The 26,255-nt window shown below is 40.3% G+C and overlaps 1 protein-coding gene across 1 annotated transcript in view; it reads right to left on the bottom strand.

Annotated features, from left to right (window-relative positions):
* Nucleotides 1–26,255, bottom strand: part of NME7 (NME/NM23 family member 7) — a 297,332-nt gene that overhangs the window by 135,337 nt on the left and 135,740 nt on the right. The window contains exon 10 of the mRNA XM_075564565.1: nucleotides 26,064–26,165. Coding sequence (XP_075420680.1) covers nucleotides 26,064–26,165 — 102 coding nt within the window. The remainder of the gene's footprint in view (nucleotides 1–26,063; nucleotides 26,166–26,255) is intronic.

The following is a 26,255-nucleotide window of genomic DNA, read 5'->3' on the forward strand; positions in this document are numbered from 1 at the left end:
GATGATTTATGCAATCACAATCTGTTCTAGTGATCCCTCCCTCTTCCCCTTTTTAAAAACTGAATTAAATTCCATTATTTGTTTAATTACCCTAAAAATAATATACATATATATGTACCACTTTTATTTAATTAATGCTACAGTAAATGTATATGCATAGGCTTCACAGTTTGGTGATGTTGAATGTTCTTAATGTTGTGGTTAGGTGCCACTGAGTCACCTCTGAGCCATAGCAAAACTGTGCCCAACAGAACAAAACACTGCAAGGTGCTGCACCGCTCACCATTGTGCCTGTGCCCGAGCCCAGCGATGCAGCCATTGTGTTAATCTACCCCAGCAAGGGCCTTCCTCTTTTTTCACTGCCCCTCCACTTTACAAAACCTGGGCCCTTCTTTAGGGACTGGTCTCTCCTGACACTATGTCCAAAGTAAGACAAAGTCTTGCCATCCTTACCTCTAAGGAGCACCCTCGCTTTATTTCTTCCAAGACAGACCTGACCTTTTAGCAGTCCAATGGCACTTTCAATATTCTTCTCCAGCACCACAATTCAAATGTAGCGGTTCTTCCATGACTTCCGTTAGTCACTGTCCAACTGTCACATGCATTTGATGCAATGGAGAATGTCAGGGGCTGGGTCAGGCACATTTCAATTCCCAAAGTACCGGCCTTGCTCTTCAATACTCTAAAGATGTCCTGTGAGCAGATGTACCCAATGCAATGCTTCCTTTGGTCTCTGGACTGCTGCTTCCATGAGCACTGACTGTGGATCCAAGTCAGACAAAAGTCCTTGACAACATCAACCTTTTCTCCATTTATCATGAATTTACCAATCGGTCCAGTGGTGAGGATCTGGGTCTTCCTCACACTGAATCCATACCGAAGGCTACAATTCTTGATATATCAGCAAATGATTTACTTCCTCCTCACTTTTAGCAAGCAAGGTTGTGTCATCTGCATACTGCAGGCTGTTCATAAGGCTTCCTCCAATCTTCATGCTGCACTGTTCTTCATAAAACCAGCTCCTCTGATGATTTGCTCAGCACATAGATTGAACAAGTCTAGGGAGAGGATGCAAGCCTGCACACATCTTTCCTGATTTTAAACCATGTTCGCACAACAGCCTCTGGATACATGTGCAAGTTCTGAATGAGCACAAGCAAGTGTTCTAGAATTCCCATTCTTCTCAAGGCTATCCATGGTTTATTACGGTCCACACAGTCAAACGTCTTTGCGTAGTCAATGAAACACAAGTGTCTATCTTTCTGCTAGGTCTTTGTTTTCCACCAAGATCCATCTGCCATCAGCAATGATAACTTTTGAACCACGTCCTCTTCTGAATCCAGCCTGAACTTCTGGCACATCCCTGGTAATGCACAGCTGCAACCATTATTGGGTAATCTTACATAAAATTTTATTTGTGTGTGATAATCAGGGATATCATTCTTTAATTTGAGCATCCTATTGGGTCACCATGATTTGGAATGGGTACAGATAGGGATCTGTTCCAGTCAGTTGGCCAAAATTTCTGCCATAGATGAGTGAATGCTTCCAGTACTTCCTCAGCTTTGTGAGCATTTCAGTGGGTATTTCATCAGCTCCTGGAGCCTTGCTCTTGACTATATATTCAGTGCCCTTCTTCCTTCAACACCATTGGCTCTTGCTCAAATGCTACCCCCTGAAATGGCTGACTGTCAACTAGTTCTTTCTGGCGCAGTGACTCTATGTATTCTTTCCATCTTCTCTTGAGGCTTCCTGCATCAGTCAATATTGTGCCTATAGAACCTTTCAAAATTGCAATTCAAGGCTTGAATTTTTTCTTGAGTCCTTTTAGTTTCAGATATGCTGAACGTGTTCTTCCCCTTTGGTTTTCTAATTCTAGGTCCTGGTCCATTTAGTTATAACATTTGTCTTTGTCTTCCTTCGCTGTCCTTTGAAATTGTCTATTTACCCCTCCTTGGCTTCATCCTTTCTTCCAGTTATTTTAGCCACTCCGTGAATAATAACAAGCCTCAGGGTCTCTTCTGACACCCACTTTAATCTTTCCTATCTTTTAAATGACCTTTTGCCATCTTCATGAACGAGGGTCTTCGTATCCCCACAGCTTATCCGGCCTTCTGTCACTAGTGTTCGATGCGTTGAGTCTACTCTGCAGAAGATGCTCTGGAAATTCAGGCGGTATAGACTCACAGTTGCATTTTGGCTGCTGCGGACTTGCTTTCATTTTCTTCAGCTTTATCCACGAACAATTGATGGTCTGTTCCACAGTCAGCCCTTGGTTTTAGCTGCTTATATTGAGCTTCTCAATTGTGTCTTCCCATAGATGTAGTTCATTTGATTTCCATCTGGGGAAGTCCATGTAGATAGTCACCTTTTGGGATGTTGGAAAAAGTATTTGCTATGAACAAGGTATTGGTTTTGTAAAATTCTATCATGTGATTTCCAGCTTCATTTCTACCACCAAGTCCAAATTTTCCAACTACCGTTCCTTCCTCTTTGTTTCCAACTTTTGCATTCCAATCATCAATGAAGATCTGGGAAGCTCCACTTCCACAGGCTTTACAGGTCTCACAACTCCATGGTCAACTCCCCTCTGAGAAATCACTGTTTCAAGTGCCTTTGGCCTGGGGGGCCCATCTGCAGGCAATATCTCCGACAATGTTCTCTTTGCTTTGTTTAGGCTTTCAGTACTTGAAAATGCTTTGAAGCTATCCATAAAGTTTTCAAAGGCCCTTTTCCCCCAAATGGGGAGCCAAGTCCTTTGTTGTCTGTTTTCAGTCTAGAAGCTCTGCTTAAACCTGCTCACTTTGGGTGACCCTAGTGGCATTTGAAATACCAGTGGCACAGCTTCCAGTATCCCAGCAACACACAAGCCACCACTGTAAAGGAAACTGACAGCACAGTGGTAGTGAAGGTTCTTACAGCTCATCAGAAAATCACAAGAGATAAGACCAGGGTTGCTGGTTGGATACTGTCGTGGATGCCTCAAGATTATGACCCTTGGTCACTCTTTTAAGTCTAGAGCTTTGCTTACCTCCATGGCTCAAATGTCAGGAATACAATGATAGGTCTATAAGGAGAACAGTATCACTAGTGAGGTACACACAACTTAGAATAATCAATCATTTGAGCTCAAAAGGGCACCATTTACCCAATGATAAAGTTCGAAAGGGCTGGGGAACAAGGAACAGGCATAAGAAACACAGTAGAGGAAGTGGTTTAATTGCTGTTATAACGAGGAGACTGAAATGGATAAGATGAAACAAAATGTGTATGAATTGTTGAATCTGGTGATGTGGTGATCTTCACCCAATTCAAAAATCAGTGTCAGGTCTTGGCCATCCTTGTTTTATGATCTTTAAGGAGAAGATACATCTGATAGAGTTATACATATGTAATTTGGGTTAGTTGGTTATAGTCACAGGAATTCTAAATTTCAGGTATAGGTTAATTAAAACAAATGTGGCTGTCTTTTTATTATTATTATTATTATTAATCAAGTTTACAGACCTCTCAGTTTTAGTCCCAAAACAGGAACTACAGACACCAGCGTAAGAATACCTGGCCTAGGGTCTGTGTCAGACTACACTCAATAGGAAAGAAGAGTTACCATGAATTACTTCTCTATTTCCCTCAGCACCAAAGGGTGGAACAGAAAGCAAACAAAGCTATATCAGTTTTTGTCTTTGCTTTCCTTTTGGTCTAAATACTATTAGCTGTACACAATTCCTTTCATGCTATAATTCTATAATTAGAGGCAAGGCCTAAAAGTGCAATGCAATGAAGGTTTGTGTATGGGGAGAAAACCTGATGGAGTAGTGGCTAACCTGTAGCTTTACTGAAAGGTCAGAGGGCAGTTCTATTCTATCCCATATGGCTGTTAGGCGCCAGAATCGACTTGCTGGAAAGGGATTAAATTTTGGTTTAAGTACACTAAGATGACTAAATTATATGAATAGGACATCTGGTAATTTTGTGAGACTGATGAGAATTTCAAAAGCAGTACAAAGCTCCTTCACATAGAGTAGGGGAGGTGTTGGGATTAATACGATGGAAATAAAGAAGATAAAATTTTGAAATGCAGACTTTTACAGCCCTGTTTATTCTTTCTAAAAGAATAAAAGCTATGTTTAAAGTGTTTTTTGTTTTCTTAAAAATCCCTAAAAGCAGCTTAGCAAGAACGGTTAGGAATATCTTCTTATCCTGGTTGTCATTATTAAGTTTTGGCAAAAAAGTTGGAAAATACTGCATGCCACATACCCCGTTTAGACATTTACAGTGCATGTTAGCATTCTACATGTTCTCAATTCGTGCAATAAAGACATTTGTGGAGTTTCACTGTAGGAATCAAGAACATTATTAATATCAAATTTATTTGATTATAAATGTTTTTTATTCTATACATATATCTACCACAACAAATATAAAATTTTATTGTAATTGTGGATTACATAATTATTTCCTTCTATTAGAACATAAGCTTCTCTGGCTGAAGAAAGTGTTATTCAGCTTTTAATTGGGAAAACATGTAGAAGAAGATTCCTAGTTTATTTTCTGGTTGTTTGGTTGATGAAGGCAGGACGGAAGGAGATGGAAAGAAATATTTATGGCTAAGTTCACTGTGGGACCCCTGCAATATGGACAAAGAACCTTGTGGAAGTCTTTTAAAATTAGGTTGATATTGAGAAAGACTACCAAATGAGAAATGACTATTAGCTGACTTTTCAGCGGAAGTCTACAGACACTGTTATACTAAAGCTAAAATAGTAGCAAAATCTGCTTCCTAAAGAAAAATAAATTAATTATCTTCTAATAGTTTTTGCAGCTTTTAAATTGGGGAGGAGGTGGCATTAATGATTCAATCAGTGCTGTATTTGCATTCTGTACAAAATTAAATACAGTGTCATAATCCCTTGTAGTCAATTACACCAATTAATAAGCAGGTTTAAATTAGGTCCTCCCTCCCCTCTCCCCTGTTCCTTTCCCCCTTGTCCTCCTCCCCCTCTCACTTGCCCTCTAGTCTCCCATCTCCATGTGGACCACCGAGCAGGGCTGAGGTGAGCATGCTACCATGAAATGTGTCTGACTCCATTATTTCAATCTCTCTTCTATCTCTCCTTATTATCTATGACTTTATTACAATCTCTCCATATATATTTTGACTGTACAATTGTGCCTATCGAACCCGCGATTAGTTGTGGGGGGCTGGCCTTCCCCACCCCCCCACCTGCTCACCACCAGCCTCTCACCCAACCACAAGGCCATGTGCGCACATACCTGCTTGCCATTCAAGCACCCCCAATCAAGTGTATAGTGGCAACTACGTGCCCTGCTTACCACTCAACCCACCGACCAGGCAACGAGCAGTTTCACTGCTAATTACAAGGTTAGCAGTTCAAATCCACAAGCTTCTCCCACCAGGAAGAAAGATGAGTCTATCTGTTAATAAAGATTTACAGCCTCAGAACTCGACAGTGTTGATATGAATCAGCGTCAAATTGATGGAAGTGCTTTAAGCTGGATTTATAGTAAATACTTACCACAGCTGTAATGCATACATATATGTGCTAAAAGTACTCCATTTCTAGCTTTAAAATTTACAAACAAGAATGTTCTATGTCTGATATCCAAATATAAAGCCACTGGCACTATAGTTCCAATGATTAGCCTTGTTCCTTGAGACAACCAGAGGGACCATGATGCTCCTCAAAAATCACATACTGAACAAATCTCCTCCACTAAGCCAGCCCGGTCAGTCTCCTCTGCTCCCCTTTTACTTCCCCTCACCTTGCAGGGAGTTTCCTTTGCTTCCAGCCCCAGCTTGTGTAGACTGCTTAGCCTATTCTGGCACAAAGGGCCTTTTCTTATTCCTAGCCTAACCTTCTCACCACCCCTCCTCTAGAACATAAGTGCCTTGAAACCAAAGGACACACTGCATGCTTTCCCTTCCTCTTCCTTTTCGAAGGTTCTCATAGCACAATAGACTGCTTGGAGGACTGCTTGACGGGATTTAATGACCAAATTTGAAGTAGTATATGATGCATTCGTATTTAAGATAAATCTGTATTTTTAAGCAACACTGGAAAATAAATAAGTATAAGCACTATGCATCGCACATGCATTAAATGGCGTTTAAGTGGTTCTGTAAATTATAAGTTACTGTCTGATAGGTATCTAAGAGGTAGAGTGGAATGATAGAAACCTCCTTCTGTCTTTAATCTACTTTGGGAAACTATTTTGGTTTCTTACCCATAAGTAATTATGGCACAATTCAATAACAGTATCATTTATTTTGTTGGTTTTGAATTGGCTTAGAGCTAAACCACTCAGAAAAAAATATTCAATGTCTAGTTTTAAAATTTACAGAAAGACATGTACTTCGGTATCTAATTTTCAAAAGCCATTAGATTTGCATCCAGGTAAGAGATGATTGTGGTGGAATATAAAAGAAAGCATTTTCCATGTGGACCACCTCAGTGCAGTCATGCTAATTGCATTTGCCACGCTGTGCAATTGTTGCCACCATCCATGTTCAGTTTTTTTTTTCATTATCCTTAACAGGCACTGAGTGCTTACATAAGAAATAATGCCACCGATCCATCCCACCAGCCCTGGTAACCACTCAGAAACTTGGGTGTCTCCATTTGACTATTTGAGATACTTCATGTGAGTGAAATCATATGGACGTTTTGTGCCTGACTTACTACACTCAGTGGAATGTTTCTAAGGTTCATCCAGTCATAGCATACATTTGAATTTCATTTCACTTTATGACTACATAATATTAAATTAAACACACACACACCCTAATGGGCTTCAAAGAATTTGTGTACCTTTTCATTGCACCTTTCCACAAACATTTTGAAGACTAGTTCGGTGCTATTTTTGTATTTGTAGGCATATATCTCTATGTACAAGTGTGTACATGCATAAATGCATACACACATATAACATTTTGTTACTTTATCTATCTGTTGATGGACACTTGGGTTGTTTTTGCCTTTGGAGCACAGAACTTCAATGAATATTGGCATAAAAGCATCAGTTTGTGTCTCTTCTTCAAGTGCTTTAGATATATACCTTGGAAACAGAATGGTAGGGTCAGATGGTAATTCTTGTTTTTTTATTTCCAATCATTTTATTGGGGGGCTCATAAAACTCAGCACAATCTATATGTACATCCATTGTGTCAAGCACATTTGTACATTTGTTGCCATCATCATTCTCAAAACATTTGCTTTCTACTTGAGCCCTTGGTATCACTCCTCATTTTCCCCCTCCCTCCCCGCTCCCCTCTCCCTCATGAACCCTTGATAATTTACAAATTATTGTTTTGTCATATCTTACACTGTCTGATGTCTCCCTTACCCACTTTCTGTTGTCGTTCCCCAGGGAAGAGGTTATATGTAGATCATTGTAATCAGCTCCCCGTTTCTAGCCCACCTTCCCTTCACACTCCCAGTATCGCCACTCTCACCTCTGGTCCTGAAGGGATCATCTGTCCTGGATTGCCTGTGTTTCCAGTTCCTATCTGTACCACTGTACATCCTCTGGTCTAGTCAGATTTGTAACGTAGAATTGGGATCATGATAGTTGGGGAGCAAGGAAGCATTTAGGAACTAGAGGAAAGTCGTATGTTTCATCATTGCTACACTACACCCTATCTCGTCTCCTCTCCGCGACCCTCCTGTAAGGGGATGTCCAATTGCCTACAGATGGGCTTTGGGTCCTCATTCCTCACTGCCCCTTATTCTCAATGATATGAATTTTTGTTCTTTGATGTCTGATACCTGATCCCTTCAACACCTCATGATCACATAGGCTAGCGTGCTTCTTCTACGTGGGCTTTGTTGCTTTTCAGCTAGATGGCTGCTTGTTTACCTTCAAGCCTTTAAGACCACAGATACTTTATCTTTTGATAGCCTGGCACCATCAGCTTTCTTCACCACATTTGCTTATGCACCCATTTGTCTTCAGCAATCATGTCGGGAAGGTGACCATCATGGAATTCCAGTTTAATAGGACAAGGTGTTCTTGCATTTAGGGAGTACTTGAGTGGCGTCCCAATGTCCCAGATGGCAATTCTATGATTTAATTCTTTTAGGAATCAAATTTACAGACATTTCATGTTCGGGCAATATCATGATAGGGTGTCACAGCCACATAATAGTATGTCATGTAATTATAAAGGTATAAAGTCTGGAGAAACAAGGGATCAGACCTAAGTTTTGTTATTTCATGACTATATAACTACACTTCTCTCTGCCTTTGTTTTCTCAATTGTAAACTGTGGCTAATGATCATACCTATATCACTGTGCTATAATGAAAACCAAAGGGAGCAACATGTGTAAAACCATGCAGACCTGAATCACAATAAGTGCTTAATAAATGTTAACTAATACCCTTTCTTACTTCTTTTTCATGTTAGGTACATTACTAAGTTAATTAAAATTGTATTAATTTGTGTGTCTCCCATACAGATTTCCCAGAAAATTAACTACCCTAGAGTGAGGAAAGAAAAGCCTGTTATATTTACAGTTTCTATTAAGGATCTATTAACTTCTCTTAATTATATCTGTTTTGATTACTGCTGGCTTTAGGCATGGCTATTAGTCCCTATATTCAAGGATGAGTTATATAATTAGTAAAGAAACCAAGTGATCACTACGAATGTTATTCATTATCATTAAGACACATCATTCACAATCTCTAACCAGTAAGCAATACTTTCCTCTTCTACAAAATATTTACAGCATCTTAATAGTTCTTCTCAATCTAAATGAAACCCAAATCCTTGCAAGTGGACCCAAAAGTAACATCATAATAAATGGAGAAAAGATTGAAGTTTTTAAAGGTGTCATCTTGCTTGGATTTATAATCAATGCGCATGGAAGCAGCGGCCAAGAAATTTTAAAAAGGCACTGCATTCGGTAAAGGTGCTGCACAAGATTTTTTAAAGTGTTGAAAAGCAAGGATGTTACTTTTAGGACAAAGGTGTACCTGACCCAAGCCATTGGATTTTCAATTGCCTAATACGCATTTGAGAGTTGGACAACGAATTGAAAAGATGTAAGAAGAATCAATTCATTAGAATTATGGTACTGGTGAAAAATATTGGAAGTACCATGGACTCCCAAAAGAACAAACATATCTGCCTTGGCAGAAGTACAGCCAGAATGCTCCTTAAAGGTAAGGACGGTGAGCCTTTGTTTCATGTACTGTGAACATGTTATTAGGAGAGACCAGTCCCTAGAAAAGGACATCATGCTTGGTAAAGTAGTGGAAATGAAGACCCTCAAGGAGATTGGTTGACACAATGGGCTGCACAAATCGATTGACACAAAGTGGCTGCGACAATGGGCTCAAACACAATAACAATTGTAAGGATGGTGCAGAACAGTGCAGCGTTTCATTCTGTTGTGCATATAGGGTCACTGTGAGTAAAAACTGATTTGATGGCACCTAACAATAGTAACAGCATTCTTTTTACTTTGCCACCGCAATAAATTGGGTATTAATCCAGTTAAAGTGTCTTGTATCAAATCCCTGTTTACATATTTGTTATAATTTAAATTTTGACAACTTTTAGGGTCAAGGTTTGCTGCAAAATTGCTCCTAACCAAGAAATAATAGCCATCACCTTTCTTGGCCTTCTTGAAAAGTCATCAGTAATTTAAAGGTAACTGAGAGAATTACTTGAATGTTTCTTAACCTTACCTAAATTCCAAGCTATTTTCACTAGCAAACTATGAAATTCTAAACGACGCTCAATAAACAGAAATAACAAATTGCCATACATACTAAACTGATACAGACGACATTGAAGAGGGTCTAAACAGCAACGATAGTGGTCACATACGCCTTGACTTTGAACGAAATTCTGAGGCATTTGGAACTAGAAACTAGTAATAATAATGCTCTGAACTTAACAGATTAGGGAACAATGAGCATGCTTTAGAAACCCGGGCCAACCGTATCAAAGAAGGAAAGTGAACCTCTCCATAAGACAAAATATGAAAATGACACTATTGTAACCGATTTGTTCTCCCACCTTCCAACTGCAAACACCAAAAGTCCTAAAAACAAAAGAGATGTCATAGTAATGGTCTCAGAGGAAAAATTATAGGACATAGATGTCTATTTTCATTCCCTAAAATTCACTCAACAAAGAGAAACATTTTTCAATTTAGTTGAAAAGCCCACACATTACAGAAAAGGGGGTATACAATTCTAAATATCTCACTTGTAAATCTGAACCACATTGCCTCCTCTCCAAGAGAACTCTGCTATGAAGTCATTAATACTATATTTGAATACACCTGTTTTAATTTTCATGGAAGCCAAGAAAACGTTAGCTTGCTTTATTCAGTAGTTTCAGCAACTGCCCTTTTATCATCCCCCGTTAGGCTGCACAGGTTCAGCTCTTCCTGTTCTCAGGAAGAGCTATTGTCTTTGACAAGTTTTTCAGCTGAGCAATACTTAACATCAAACCAAAAGAATCCCAAGATAAATAGGTAGACGGAAATATAAGAATCTTCTAGTGTGTATTTTGTACTTTTTTGGAACTAACTGTATTAACCCATTATTGCTGCCTACTCTTCAAGAAGATATACTTTTAGCTAGAAGTGTTTTCAAGCAGACACTGCTAATTTTTTCCTCAATATATTTTTCTGTTATAAAGGGCACTTAGGGCTAGAACTGAATGAGTCATCGTGGCTCAATTTTCAGCCATACAAAAGATAGGTCTATCCAGGAACCAATATATTAGTGAGGTAGCAGACCTTAGAATAGTCCACCAGCCGAGATTAAAATGGTAGTACTTACCCAAGGACAAAGCGTAGAAGAGTTAGAAAGAAGGACAAATGGGAATAAGTTTAGCTAACCACAGGAGGAAGTGGGATAAGTGATGCTACATTGAGGGGGCTGCAATCAATGAAATGAAACAAAATAGGGATGAATTTTTTAATTAATTAATTTATTTAATTGTTTATTTATTTAATGTATGAATTTTTAAGTATAAAACGGATTACGTGCTCTCTAAACTTTCACCCAATTCATAATTAAATTTCTTAAAAGGGGGATTCGAGCTCATTACAAATATGAGTATTTTGAAAACATAGCAAAATATATAAAAATTAGAAACATCTCCTCTATAGTGCAAGCTTGAGTGTCAAACCCACAACCACGCTGCCAACAATAGATGTTTCTTTCTATTAACATTTTATTGGGTGGGGGCTCTTACAAATCTTATGACAATCCAATTCAATTGCATTAAGCACACTGTACGTATTTGCCATAAACATTTCCAAAACATTTTCTTTCCTCTTGAGCTCTTCTTTTTACCCCTCCCTCCCACCCTCGTAAAAACTTGATCAATTACATATATATTATTGTTATTTCGTGTCTTAACACTGTCCGTTGTTTCCCTTCACCCACATTTCTGTTATTCATTCCCCTAGGTGGTGGGCTATATATCCAACCTTGTGATGGGCTCCCCCTTTCCCTCCTTCCTACCCTCTGCCCCCACCATCCCTCTACCCTCCTGATATCACAACTCCCACTACTGTTCCTGAGGATTTTATCTGCCCTGAATTCCACGTGTCGAGAGCTCTTATCTGTAGCAATGTGTGCTCTCCAGTCTAGCCGGATTTATAAGGTAGAACTGGGTGATGGTAGTGGGGGAGAAGCAGCATTCTGCAACTAGAGGAATGATGTGTGTTTCATCGGTGCTATACTGCACCCTGGCTGACTTGTCCCTTCCTTGTAACCCTTCTGTGGGGGTTGTCCAATTGTCCACAGATGGGCTTTGGGGCTCCAGCAAAAAATAGATTTAATCTCTTTTTACATGTTCTAATCTGGTTTACATGTTCCAAATTGGTATTAAAAAGCCATACCATTCCATCTTAATAAGCATCCCTGCTCAACAAGGCTGCTCTGCATGAAAACAATAGCTCTTGTATACATTATTCACCTTATTTTCAGCTAATTAATTTATTTTTTGTCTTCCTCTAGGAAGGCATTATAACCAATTGTGAGGATGGTGAATCTTCATCTTGTTTACTTCAAACATGTCATCTCAAAAGATCAATTGCTAGAAAAATATATCAAGGTTAGTAAAGAAGAAAGGTCAGTCAAGAGGGAAACCCTCAATGAGATGGACTGATAGATGGCCCCAACAGCGGGCTTAACGTCTCAAAGATAGCGGAGGTAGCACAGGTCCTGGCAACATTTCCTTCGGTTGCACATGAAGTCACCAAGAATTGAAGCCACCTCAACAAGAACTAACGACAATCCTTAAATAAATAAAAATTTTAAAAAGAAAAATAATGAGAATTGAAGAAACGCCCCTGGATGGAAGCCAGCTGACTCTCCAGAGAGATTGAGATCACTGCTTATCCCTTGTCAAAAGAAGATGCATCTAAGGCCCAAGTTAAAATGATTTGAAATGTTTGCTAGCAGAACTGTCTCACAAAACTAACACAATCTCTTGGAAGGAAATATATGCACAATATTGAGAGGAGCTGCATGCACAAACACAGTAACTCCCGTTAATTCCCACTGTCGTCCGTTCCCTTTGCAGCAAGTACAGATCGGCACGCGCACAGGGACATCCACTGTGGTCAGCAACAGTCTGGTGAGCACAAGCATATCTCCTACAAGCAGATCTATACATGCACTCAAGTCTTTTGAGAATTTGAAAATTCAGTTAGGAGATAAGAAAACCCTAGCACACATCCCAGTTTAAAAGTTTGGAGAAAAGCCAGGCATAGATGATTTCAGTGAAAAAGTATTCTTCAAGGTGAACATTAACATAATATGCTAGAAGCAGGCAGTTTGAAGACAGAGTCTATTTCATGAAATAGAATTTTTCCAGTAGGAAAAAAAACATCTTGATATTATTACCCACCATCATGAGTGGTTTTAAGAATACTAGGGGCTATTTCTCCAAAGTGTTCTTGGAATCAGGCAAAGAAGGAACCAGTTTGAAAGCATGACAATGAAACTCTTGGTGGCTCCTCCAGGTCCCTTAGGTTGCTTCTATATTTAAGTTTGGAAAACACCAAAACTTTTGCCTTATTTTTGCCCCTTCAAGAAAAGATAACCACTTTCCTCTCAGCCCTCCATTGTTGATAAAGGGAATTCACCGGAGGCTTATTTCCTATGCAGTTCCCACAAATGAATCTTGGGCTCCCACTGTCATGCATAGCCTTCTGCAAACCAGATCCTCACAATTTAGGCTCTGACATTAATACTGTCAACTTCAGATGTTCTGATTTACAATCCTATAGAGACTGCTGATGGTATGCTTCTTCCATGTAGACTTCGTTGACATCTCACTTAGCTGCTTGTCTGAGGACAAGCTGTTAAGATTCCAGACAGAGTGCACTGGAGAGATGAGTATAGAAGATCAAAGGCATACATCTGACCTGTCAATAGATCCCCCACTGATGCATGCTGGACCTAATCTGGTTTTCAACATTTTCTGTGTTTTTGCTTTGTTTGTTCATATTAGGGTATATCTCAGAGGTGTTATGTCATTGGAAGTTACCCTCGTGAAGTTGTGTTATATGTTTTTATGTGTGTTGGTATATGAAACCTAGGATTGATGAAGCAATAGGGACGGCAAGTAAAATAAGGAGTTTGGGGATGTGGTAGTTACATAATCTTGTGTCAACTTGATAGAGAGTGAAGGGATAGAGTCTAGCCTTCAATCTCTCTCTCTCTCTCTCGCTCTCTCTCTGCTTCATCTTCCTGTTGACAAGCCATGTGCAGCCATGCTGAGAGCAAGAAGATCCCTGAAGATGCTTCTACCGCCACTGGATCAACAAGACTTTGCACCTACCGGCCTGTGATCTTCCTGCATTTTGCATCATTGCATGTGCTGCATGAGTCTGAAGAGGGATTTATGGACTAGTATCAAACTTACGGATTTAGATGTTTTCTTAATATACAATTATTCTTTGATATAGAGCTCTTTCTTATACATATTTGAGCATCCCTGGATTTGTTTCTCTAGTCCACCTGGTCTAACACAGAGTGGGTGGGTTTGTTTAACAGTGGTGGGGTGGGGGGTTTGTAAAAGGGAGATAAAGAAGAAAAATGTTTGGAAACTGGGGTAGCAATTTTACAATTCTGCTGGGTGTGATTGAACTATGGAATGATATATGTATTCATTCACAATAATAAAATTAAAAAAAGATAAAATCTCCAAGTACAAGTCTCTAAAGTGTATCAAAGATTTTTTGACTAGGATAGACGACACTGGGCATTAAATGAGGCTTCCGTCTTAGGATTATTTCATTTGAAGAGAAGGCACAGGTTTTTTGCAATTTTCTCCAGTTCTACTTTAACATTCAGAGGTTTTCTTTGTTTTTATGAATGAAAACGTGGTAGGTATTAATATCAAACTGAAACAAAGAAAAAGATGACTTTTTTTGGCTATCAAGTCAATGCCGACTCAGAGTGACCCTACAGGAAGGACAGGAGAGAAGGGCCTCGGTGGGTTGCCTGTAACCCTTTACAAGAGTAGAAAGCCCCATCTTTCTCCTATAGAGTGGCAAATGGTTTCGAACTGCTGACCTTACAGTTAGCAGCCAAACCCAGAACCAGTAAGCCATCAGCTTAGTATATTATTTTGAGCTTTGGAAAGTAGAAAGACAGATGAAGAGTGAGGATGCAGTTCTAAAAGTAGGGTATTATTGAGCAGTGCCCTGGGGCGTCTAGATGGAGAAACTGATGGTGTTTACTGCACATGAGGGGCAGAGTAAAAGGGGAGAACTTTTGGGGAGATGAACTGACATGATAAATGCCAACAGTGGGCTCAAACATATGAACAGTTGTGAGGACGGTGTAGGCCTGGGTGGTGGCTCACTGTGTTTTACAAAGGGTTACTATGAGCTAGAATTGATTTGACAGCGCCTACTGACAACACTGCACATGAAACCATAGCGAATCAATTATTGGAAGTAGGACAGCACCTTCTTTTTCTTTAACACCACTCAAATATTTTCCAAAAGCATTCAACAAGCCCACAATAAATCCAGTTCAGTAAGTTATTCAATACAGTTCTTCTAGCCACATGCTTTGTAACTCCCATCAAACTGACTAGGTGGAAAAATGCAAATGTTTCTGTTAGATGCCATCAAGTCAGTTCTAACCCATAGGAGCCCTATGAATAACACAATGCAACACTGCCTGATCCTGCAGCATCTTAATCATTGTTCCTGTGCCTGAGCCCACTGTTGCAGCCACAGTGTCACTCCATCTCCTTGAGGGCTGTCCTCTCCTGCACTGTCCCTCCACTTTACCAAACACTTTCTACTGGTTCCTTCTCCAGGGATGGGTCTCTCCTGGCAACATGTGCACAATACGTTAAGATGAAGTCTCTCTAGCCTTGATTCTAATGAGTCCTCTGGACTTTTTAACTTTTACCAGGGCAGATTTGTTTGCCCTTCTGGCAATCTATGGTATTTTTAATATTCCTTGTCGGCAACACAATTCAAACACATGGATTCTTCTTTGGTCTCCCTTATTCAAGGTCTAACTTTCACACACAACAGAGACTACCATGGCGAGGGTCAGGTTTGTCATAACAGCCTTTGTTTTCAACACTCTAAAGGAATCTTCTGCAGCAGACTGACCCAATGCAGAACGCCTTTCAATCACTTGGTTACTGCTTTTAAGAACATAGTTTGCAGATGCACACGAGACAAAATCCTTGACAACCCTGACCTTTTCTCCATTTACCGTGATGTCACCTATTTGTCCAGTTGTGAGGATTTGGGTCTTCTTTTCGTTGAGTTGTGATCCTTACTGAAGGCTATAATCCTTGATCTTCATCAGCAAGTGCTTCAATTCTTCCTTACTTAGAGCCAGTAAGGTTGTGTCATCTGCATAGCAAAGGTTGCTAAAAAGCCTTTCTCTAAACCTGATGCCTCATTCTTCTTCATATAATCCAGCTTCTCTGATTATTTACTCAGCATACACATTGGACACATATCGTGAGAGGATGCAACCCTGAGCCACACATTTCTTGATTTTCAACCGTGCAAGATCCCTTTTCCTGTTCAGACAATGACATCTTGATCCATGTACAAGTACCGAATGAGCACAATGAAGTGTTCTGGAATTCTCATTCTTCTCAAGGCTATCCATAGTTTGTTATGATCCATACAGTTGAATGCCTTGACAGAATCGATTAAACACAATTAAACATCTTTCTGGTATTCTTTGTCTGCAACCAAGATTCAACTGACACCAGCAACGATATCCCTTGTTCTATAGCCTCTTCTGACTCTGGCAGCTCCCTGGAAATGTACTACTGCAACTGTTGTTTGGGGATCTTCAGCAGAATTTTCATCGCATGTAATATCAGTGATATTGTTTTACACTTTGCCCATTCCACTGGGCCACCATTCTTTAAAATAGGTACAAAGATGGACCTCTTCTAGCCAGTTGGTCAGGTGGCTGTTTTCTAAATTTCCTGGTATGAACAAGTAAGTGCTTCTAGTGCATCAGCTTGTTGAAATATTTCAATTGGTATCCTATCAATTTTTGAAGTTTTGTTTTTGGATAATGCTTTCAGTGACGTTTCTTTTAAAAAATCGTCCAATGGGGGCTCTTACAGCTGTTATCATAATCCACACATACATCCATTGTGTTAAGCACATTTGTACATATGTTGCCATCATCATTTTCAAAACATTTTCTTTCTAATTGAGCCCTTGGTATCAGCTCCTCTTTTCGCCCCCTCTCTCTCACCCTGCTTTCCTCATGAACCCTTGATAATTTATAAATTATTATTTTTTTCATGTCTTATACCATCCACTATCTCCATTCACCCATTTTTCTATTGTGCGTCCCCCTGGGGGGGGGTTATATGTAGATCATTATGATCAGTTCCCCCTTCCTTCTGCCAGCTTCCCCTTACCATTCTGGTCTATACTCTCATTATTGGTCCTGAGGAGTTTATCTGTCAGGATTCCCTGTGTTTCCAGCTCTTATCTGTACCTGTGTACATCCTCTGGTCTAGCTGAATTGGGATGATAGTGGGCAGGGAGACAATAGAGGAAAGCTGTATGTTTCATTGTTGCAATACTGCATCCTGACTGGCTCGTCTCTTCCTTGTGACCTTTCTGTGAGGGGATGTCCAACTGTCTACAGATGGGCTTTGGACCTCGACTCCATCCTCCCCCTCATTCACATTGATATGATTTTTTGTTCTGGGTCTTTTATGCCTGATACCTGATTCCATCGACACCTCATGATCGCACAGGCTGGTATGCTTCTCCCAAACAGACTTTGTTGGTCTTCACTACACGACTGTTTGTTTATCTTCAAGCCTGTAAGACCCCAGATGCTTTATCTTTTGATAGCTGGTCACCATCAGCTTTCTTCACCATATTTGCTTATATACCCATTTTGTCTTAAGTGATCATTTAGGGAGGTGAGCACACAGAATGCCGAGTTATTAGAACAAAATGTTCTTGTGTTGAGGAAGTACTTGATTAGAGGCCCAATGTCCATCTGCTACCGTAATACTTAACATATAAATATATGTACATAGATTTATTTCCCTATTGTTATATATACATATATTTAGATATGTACATGCCTATATTTAGACCTCTATAAATGTCCTTTGCCTCCTAGTTCTTTCCTCTATTTCATTTTACTTTCCTCTTGTCCCACTATCATGTTCGGCCTTCATTTGGGTTTCCGTAATTACTCTTGGCTACATTGCTCTTATTCAAGTCCCACCACGCATCCTATGACCTCCTTGACATCGATTTTAGATCACTTGTTCCCTTGTCCCTGGGTTTGTTGGAGGCCCCCTTTATTTCTTTTTTCCCCCCCTTTATTTCTTAAAACTCGAATATCTGAAGCACATCCTAGGCTCAGAACCAGTGTTGGTGTGCATTATTTGTTTTATTTTGTTTTTAAAATCATTTTATGGGGACTCTTACATTTCTTATAACATTTGATACATCAATTGCATCAAGTATATTGGTACATATGTTGCCATTATCATTTCCAAATCATTTTCTACTTGAGCCTTTGGTATTAGCTCTTTTTACCCCTCCCTGCCCCCCTCCAACCCTCATGAGCCCTTGATCAATTATATATTGTTATTATGATTATTTTGTATCTTATACTGTCTGTTGTCTCAGTTCACCCACATTTCTGTCATTCATCCCCTTTGTGGGGGGCTATCTATCCAAATGTGAGAAAGGGTTTATTTTCTCCCCTTCCCCCTCCCTTGTTATCCCCCAGCCCTCGTGATACCGCTACCCCCACAAGCATTCCTGAGGGGTTTATCTACCTCATAAGTTACAAGAACAGAAAGCTCCATCTTTCTCCCTATATCTGCATACACACATATTTATATGTGGATTTACTTCTGGATTCATTTATATATATTTAAAATATTACGTTAACCACAATATATTCGAGTTTAATAATACAGGGTTCATTTTCTGTTTTTCTACACTTGTACCTCCCGTATCTGGTGGCGGGGGTAGGAGAGGAGAATCTGAGTTCCACGACCCTTAAGTTATTTATGTGTGCATTTTTAAAATGTATTTCTTTGATCAATTCCAAGGTAAATAACCAATCTATGATCTCTTTCACCACCCCCACCCATATATGAATATTCTGACATGCTCTAGGCTGTTTCACATGTAAACACTCTCCTCGCCACAGCCAGGCTCTGACTTGCCAAGGCAGGCAGTTCACCTGGTAACATGCCCTTCTCTCTGTTAAGGTCTGGAATGACCTGCCACAAGACAGCTGCATCAGCTCCTCCTGCCAGCATGAACACATTCCTTCCTCATCCTGTTTCAAGTCTCACACCATTCTAGGATGTCAGGCATGCGTGGACACCTATTCTCAGATTTTCTGGTTAACATATCTTAGATATCTATTGCTGCAGATTTCTATATAATGTTTACAAATCTTGTACAAAGTGAGTGCTGAAAACATAAGGCAGATTATTCAAAGGTCTTGAGAAATCCTGGGCATTTAAAAGGAAACAATAGGGCTCTATCCTGTAGGACATATTAGCTCATTTTCCTGGTGTGGCACTCTAAACCTATCCATTAGTTCATTCCATGATCAGTTATCTATGTAGTGCTTTCTACAATCCAGGCGTCCTTCTAGGAGCTGGGACTACTACAGTTAATGAAATGTGATCTTAAATGCAGGCCCTAAACGGGACTGATGGTTCCTGGGGGACATAGGAGAGCAGGTGGGGGAAAGGAAGTGGTATTAACAAACCCAGTGACAAGGGAACAAGTAATCCAAAATCGGAGGGAGGAGGGTATTAGAGGCCTGAGAGGATCAAAGGCAATGTAACCAAGAGGCATTACTGAACCAAAAGAGAAGGTTGAGCATGATTGTGGGACAAGAGTTAAGTAAAAGGAAATAGAGGAAAGAACTAGGAGGTAAAGGGCATTTGTAAAGGTCTAAATACAGGCATGTGCATGGGTAAATATATTTATATATGATGTTGGGGAAATACATCTATGTGTGTATATTTATAGATTTAGTATTAAGGTGGAAGATGGACATTGGGCCTCCACTCAAGTACTCCCTCAATGCAAGAACACTTTGTTCTTTTAAACTGGCATTCCATGATGCTCACCTTCACAACATGAATGCTGAACACAAAGTGGGTGCATAAGCAAATGTGGTGAAGAAAGCTGATGGTGCCTGGTTATCAAAAGATATAGCATCTTAAAGGCTTAAAGATAAAAAAGTGGCCATCTAGCTCAGAAGCAACAAAGCCCACATGGAAGAAGCACACCAGCCTGTGTGATCACAAGGTGTCGAAGGGATCAGGTATCAGGCATCAAAGAACAAAAAATCATACCACTGTGAATGAAGGGGAGTGTGGAGTGGGGACCCAAAGCCCATATGTAGGCACCCGGACATCCCCTTACAGAAGGGTTGCAGGAAGGAGAAAAGCCAGTCAGGGTGCAGTATAGCAATGATGAAACATACACTTTCCTCTAATTCTTTAATGCTTCCTCCTCCCAACTATCATAATCCCAATTCTACATTACAAATCTGGCTAGACCAGAGGATGTACACTGGTACAGATAGGAACTGGAAACACAGGGAATCCAGGACAGATGAACCCCTCAGGATCAGTGGTGAGAGTGGCAATACCGTCAGCGTGGAGAGAAGGTGGGGTAGAAAGGGGGAACTGATTACAATTATCTACATATAACCCCCTCCCTGGGGGACCTACAATAGAAAAGTAGGTGAAGGGAGACGTCAGACAGTGTAAGACATGACAAAATAATAATAATTTATAAATTCTCAAGGGTTCATGAGAGAGGGAGGGTGGGGGTAGGAGGGGAAAAAATGAGGAGTGATACCAAGGGCTCAAGTAGAAAGAAAATATTTTGAGAATGATGATGGCAACAAATGTGCTTGACACAATGGATGTATGTATGGATTGTGATAAGTTATATGAGTCCCCAATAAAATGATTTTAAAAAAAGAAGAGTAGACAGAATTTATCTAAATAAGTACAGGTATTATGAAAATAGTGTCCTTAGGGTACAGTGAGGGCATAAAACAGGAAATGAACAATTTCCAGGTGAAGGTGGAGGTGGCTGGGCTTGTTTGGGCCAAGTCTCATTAGCTAAAAAAGTGCTTACACCAGGAAGAGGAGGCCGTTATACAAAGAGGAGTGGGGAAGGAAGAAAAGCAGAGAAGGTGAAGCAGTGTGGATTACTCAGTAAGAACAAACAGCTTGATGCTAACAGAGGAGAGAGGGCGAATGTGGGGAAAAGACAGCGATGCCACACGAAACACAAGAAGTACGGTGAGAGGAAGTGGACGGTGATGCCTGGCCACAGTCCTGGTTTGAACAGTCTATGTAAGAATCAAAAGGGGTGAAGACATGGAACAGAACTTAAAATTCTCACTGGCTGCAGGTCTCCTCAAGCCACTGAAGCTGGATTAGCCTGCAAAACTGTAGTCTTCTTTCAACCAACCAACAGTGCATTTTTTATACCAAAGTCTGCCTGCTTTGAGCGTTGCACTTTCTAAAAGTTATGATCTATGTGAGATCAAAGTGACAATGGCACCTGAGAGGCTGGGCGGGGAGCAGCAGGTCTGGAAAAACAAATGCAGAATATGTGCAAAGGTGGGCAAGGAGGGTGGCGCAACCCGAAGAATGTAACCACCAACCCCGGCATATGGAGAACGTGTTCACGTGATGTATCCTAACTGTATAAACCTTCGCCCAGATGAAGAAAAGGAACCCAAAGTTTTACAGATAAAGAAACAAGGCTAGAGAGAGCAGGAGGTACCTCGTGGAGGGCTTTGCCTGCCTGCCTGCCTAGAGAAGCTACAGACTATGGGTGAGCCTGGGAGCCATGGCAGACGTTCAAACCTCTGCTTTTCAAAAAGCACACTGCATTATGAATCTTGGAAATGTACACGAAGAAGGTAGACATTACAAACCAGAGAAAAGTCAGGAGAAAATAGTAACAGCAAGGATAAGTAATACGTTAGGTAATGGGACTGAAGAGAGACAGAGACTGAGGTACAAAGGAAGGGTACAGTTACAGGACTTAGGACACAAACAGAGGTCTGAGTGACAGAAAGAAGCCTGTCAATGGATACTGCAGAGTCCAGACAAGGAATTTATTAAGCTAAGAGCACATGAGAGGAGGCTGAGATGTGCAGGAAACACCGAGTCTCAGAGGCACAGGCAGCCCAGCAGAAAGGTCTGAGCTGGAGGCATGCCTTGCAGAGTCACTGGCAGATAATTAGAAGGTAATATGCTATTATTAGGGCGCTCTGGTGGAACTGTGGGTTAGGTATTGGGCTTCTAACCAGAGGTTGTCAGTTCAAACTCATCAGCCACCCCTCAGAAAAACGATGAAGTTGTTTGTTCTTGTAAAGGAACAGAAACTCTATACGGAGTCACTGTGAGTTGGAATCAACTTGGGGCACTGGGTTTGGGTTTTGGTATGCTGCTATATTCGTGTCAATGTTCGCACCCAGAGAAGACCCTCTAATGGGCTCTGGAGTTACAAGAGGAGGATATCCTTAGAAAACTCATTTAAAGCACAGAAAGGGACCGAAAGAGCCGAGTCAGAAAGACAGAAGAGCAAGGACAGAATGATTGTCACAGAAGTCAGAGGAGGGACATGGGGCTTCCCATTAGAGATAATTAACTTTTGGTGCACAGATGTACTGACAGAGTTTAGAAAATCCCCCGTCGAATAAGACAGCCTTGGTTGTCACAAATAGGTAAGTGCTTGATTATTAACCCAAAGATTGGTAGTTCACATCTACCAAGAAGGACCTCAGAAGAAAGGCCTGGTAATCTACTTCTGAAAGACCAAAGCCTTTGAGAACACTAAGGAGCAAAGTACGTCCCTGATACATATGGGCTCACCATGAGCCGTGACCAGCTCAACATCGAATGCACTGTCCAATATCACTGAGTAACAGACAGAAATACAGCCTGTAATAGAACCTTCTTTTGACTCACATTAAAAGGTAGTTTATGCATGAGAAAAGAATACAGAAATACATAGGACCAATTCTGGAAAATAAATACCTTTAAACAACGAGTACATCAGATGTTATGTATACATAAAAATATAGCCAGACTATTAACTAATTCAATGAATATTAATTGCATGATTATTATGTACCTGGTCCTGTCCCAGACACTAATGATCTCCAGAAGTATTGTAACCCCAGGATCTCCCATTAGATATGGGAATGACGGGCAGAGAAGAAGTAAATCTCTGAAGTACTTAAAATAATATAATATATTAATAAACTGGCACACCTGGCAGCTTACAGTACAATCCCTTTTTAATTAGCAATTTTCCTCCCTGCGATAGCGACACCAGAGCTCACCAAAGATTAGGACGGGATTTGCTTGATCATTAATATGAATCCAGCGCAGTGATGGCAGGTAGGAAACAAGCACACCCCGGAGGGCATGGGGAGAAGGGGGGAAGAAAGGAGAAGAATCGCATGCCCCAAAAGAGGCCTGGGACCAGACAGACATTTTCTTCTCCCGAGCAAAGGTTTATAAGTGGTGGTCTGACTTTAAAAGCTAATGATTTGAAAGCACCTATGCAAGGCAGGAGGGTCCCGGTGGCCTACTGGGTTATATGTTGGACTGGTAAACACAAAGTCAGCAGTTCAAACACACTAGCCACTCCTCCGCAGAAAGGTGGGGCTTTCTACTCCTGTAATAAGTTACAATCTCAGAAACTCACAGGGGCAGTTCTACCCTGTCCTACAGAGTTGAGTCACTATGAGTTGGGCTCAATGAAATGGCAGTCAGTTTGCTTTTTATTTTTTGTTTTTTAATAAATCATTTTATTGGGGCTCTTACACCTCTTATAACAATCCATACATCATTTGTATCAAGCATATTTGTACATATGTTGCCATCATCATTATCTTTTTTCCCTCCCTCCCCACTCTTGTGAACCCTTGATAAATTACAAATTATTATTATTTTCATATCTTACACCATCCGCTGTCTCCCTTCACCCATGTTTCTGTTGTTCGCCCTCCCTAGAGGAGAGGGTATTATACACGATCCTAGTCCGTTCCCCCACTACTCCCCTTCTCTCTCTTTTTTTGGATGAAAAGCAAATGGCCCTATGTGATGACATCTACATCTGCGCTGAGAAATAGGGCAGGGCTCTGTGGCTGAAAGGGAGAATCCGTTCCAATAAACCCACATCTCACTTCAAAGTTCATTAACTCTGTTTCATAATAAAAAAAACTACTTTTACTATAAACTTCATTGCTGTATTTTAAAGAAAGCTGGTAAAATATAAGAAAATAAAACGGAAATATTACCATAATCTCACCACCCAAATTTAACACCTATTATTAGCATATTTTTTGTTAAATTGGTACCAAATTTTAGCATCCGTCTCGTGTGCCTTTCCATAATGTTCAAAGGATTTCACAAACCACAGGAAAAACAGGGTGATTCCATATGCAATTCAAGTTTCTAAATTGTGCTTTAATATATGCACTCAGTAAATGCTTATTGAGTAACTATGTAGAAAGAAAAGGAGTCAATAAACTTTCATGTCCAGGACTTTGCTTCCTTGATTACACCATACTTATTACCGGCCTCCCGCCTCCTCACCAGTTGATCTTCACCTGTCATTTACTGCCCTGTACTTCAGCGTTGGCAATAGTAAGGAGCTTGCTGAGGCCCTGGAGTGATACTGCTTCCTGCACACATAAGTGATCATATAATTTCCGTCTTCAGTATGCTTTGACTCACTGCTCACCACTCAGTCCAGATGTCATGTCCTTAGACAAGCCTGCCCTGACTCCTGTTGCCCATCCCAGGTTGGGGAGGTGCCTCCAAGGAACTTAATTCTGCATTAGCACAGGACCATGTACAAACACCTAACAATGCCACTGCCACAGTACATGGAAGTTACCACCTAGGTCTTTGTCTCCATTCCCTAAGGCTTCTCTTTATATTCACAACTGTTAGTACAGGCTCAAGGAGCACAAACAGTTCATTGCTCAGGCGCTAACCAGTCGCTAAAACGTAGTCGCTTTGAACTCAGCCAGCAACTCCATGGAAGGGCTGGTGATAAGCTTCTGGAAAGATTACAGCCAACAAAACCAAACGGGATAGTTGTACTCTGCCACATGGAGCCACTGCGACTGTGAAAAGGCCTACAAGCACCTAACAACAGCAAGGGCAGCACAGTCAACCAATATCCTTGCTGCATACCACCGTCAATTGGCAATTTGTTGCCTTTGCATGATTTAAAAGGGGTTTTCATTCTTTGTGCCAATTCCTCTCCAATAAGTTTATATCTCTCTTCCTCTACCAAGTTTTCCAGCTAACCCGAAAGCAAACTCCTAGACCAAACTCACGGCCATCAAGTCCAGCCCCACTTGCAGGGAGCCGATGGGACAGGGCAGAACTGCCCCGTGGGTTTATGAAACTGTCACTCTGTACAGGCAGAGAAAGCCTCGCCTTTCTCTTGAGAGCAACCGGTGGTTTCCAGTGGTGCCTGGCAGTTCACAGTCATCAGGGCTCCTTCAATTAACTCTAGGTTATAGTGTTGCACTAGTTAGCGGCACCACGAGTATTTTGGTCTTTGGTTGCAAGTTGTTCTTCAAGTGTCTAAAAAGGTTTGTGTACTCTGGGATCACAGACATCAGGTGTAATGCTCTGCTCTGCTGGGCTCAGTCTAGCAGCAGACTCGTACAAATGAATTCTAAAGAGGCACTGTAAGACACAATATGTAAGACGTAATATCTTACATCTAAAAGGATTCAGTAAATGTATGAGCTAAATTAAATTGAACTGGCTGTTCATCTCCAATAAACTATTTACGAGTGATGGTGAAATAAAGGAAAGGATACATTCAAATTATAATTAATGTTTCCGATTAGTAGTACTTCCCACAATCCTGTCCAGCTTAACACAAGAAGTCTTTTCAGATGTATTCTAATGGTACTTTTGCTTTTCAACTTCCCCCATGCCAAATGCTCTTAGAAAGAAAAACTAAGCAAACTAAAAAGTACACTAGAGCAAACCAAGTTTCACAAAAAAATCACTACTCGTATTTGCCTATATATCTGATATAATATTCTTTATATTGAGAAATTATTTCTGGCTTCCTATGTCAAGGATAGTGCCTTGAATAATTTCTGTAACAGAGCCTGCAAAATTTATGTGTCCAGACAACGTAGCAGAAGTAATCAACAAATGAAACCATCACAGCAAATGCTTATGGCCATTCTATACTATCCCTTGACTAATGCAGTTTACTTTTTCTTTTTTTAATTTACTTTTTCTTTAGCTATTGCATAAAAAATTATGCATAACTTTGAATAACATTTTTATCTATAAGGTTGCTATGAGGTGGAGTCAACTTGATAACAATGAGTTTGAGAATTGTTTGTTGTATTAATTTTTATCATGTTAGATGAAAAAATTCCCTTCTAACATTTTAAAACAATTTTTTTAAAATCTTGAGCAAATGAAAAAGATAAACTTGATTACTATTTCAACCAATAACTTACAGGATCAGCAGGGCCACAGAATTCTCGAAATGTCTTTGGAGAATTATGTTGTTGAATCTCCATTGCTACACAGGGGCCAGAATACATTTCTGTTACCATCTCCTGTAATACAAAAAAGCCAAAAGGATTTAGCCATCTTATCTTCCATCTTTGAAACGGACCACTATTCCATGAATCTTATCATTCAACAAT

The sequence above is a fragment of the Tenrec ecaudatus genome, chromosome 1 (assembly GCF_050624435.1).
Source record: "Tenrec ecaudatus isolate mTenEca1 chromosome 1, mTenEca1.hap1, whole genome shotgun sequence".
Taxonomy (NCBI): Eukaryota; Metazoa; Chordata; class Mammalia; order Afrosoricida; family Tenrecidae; genus Tenrec; species Tenrec ecaudatus.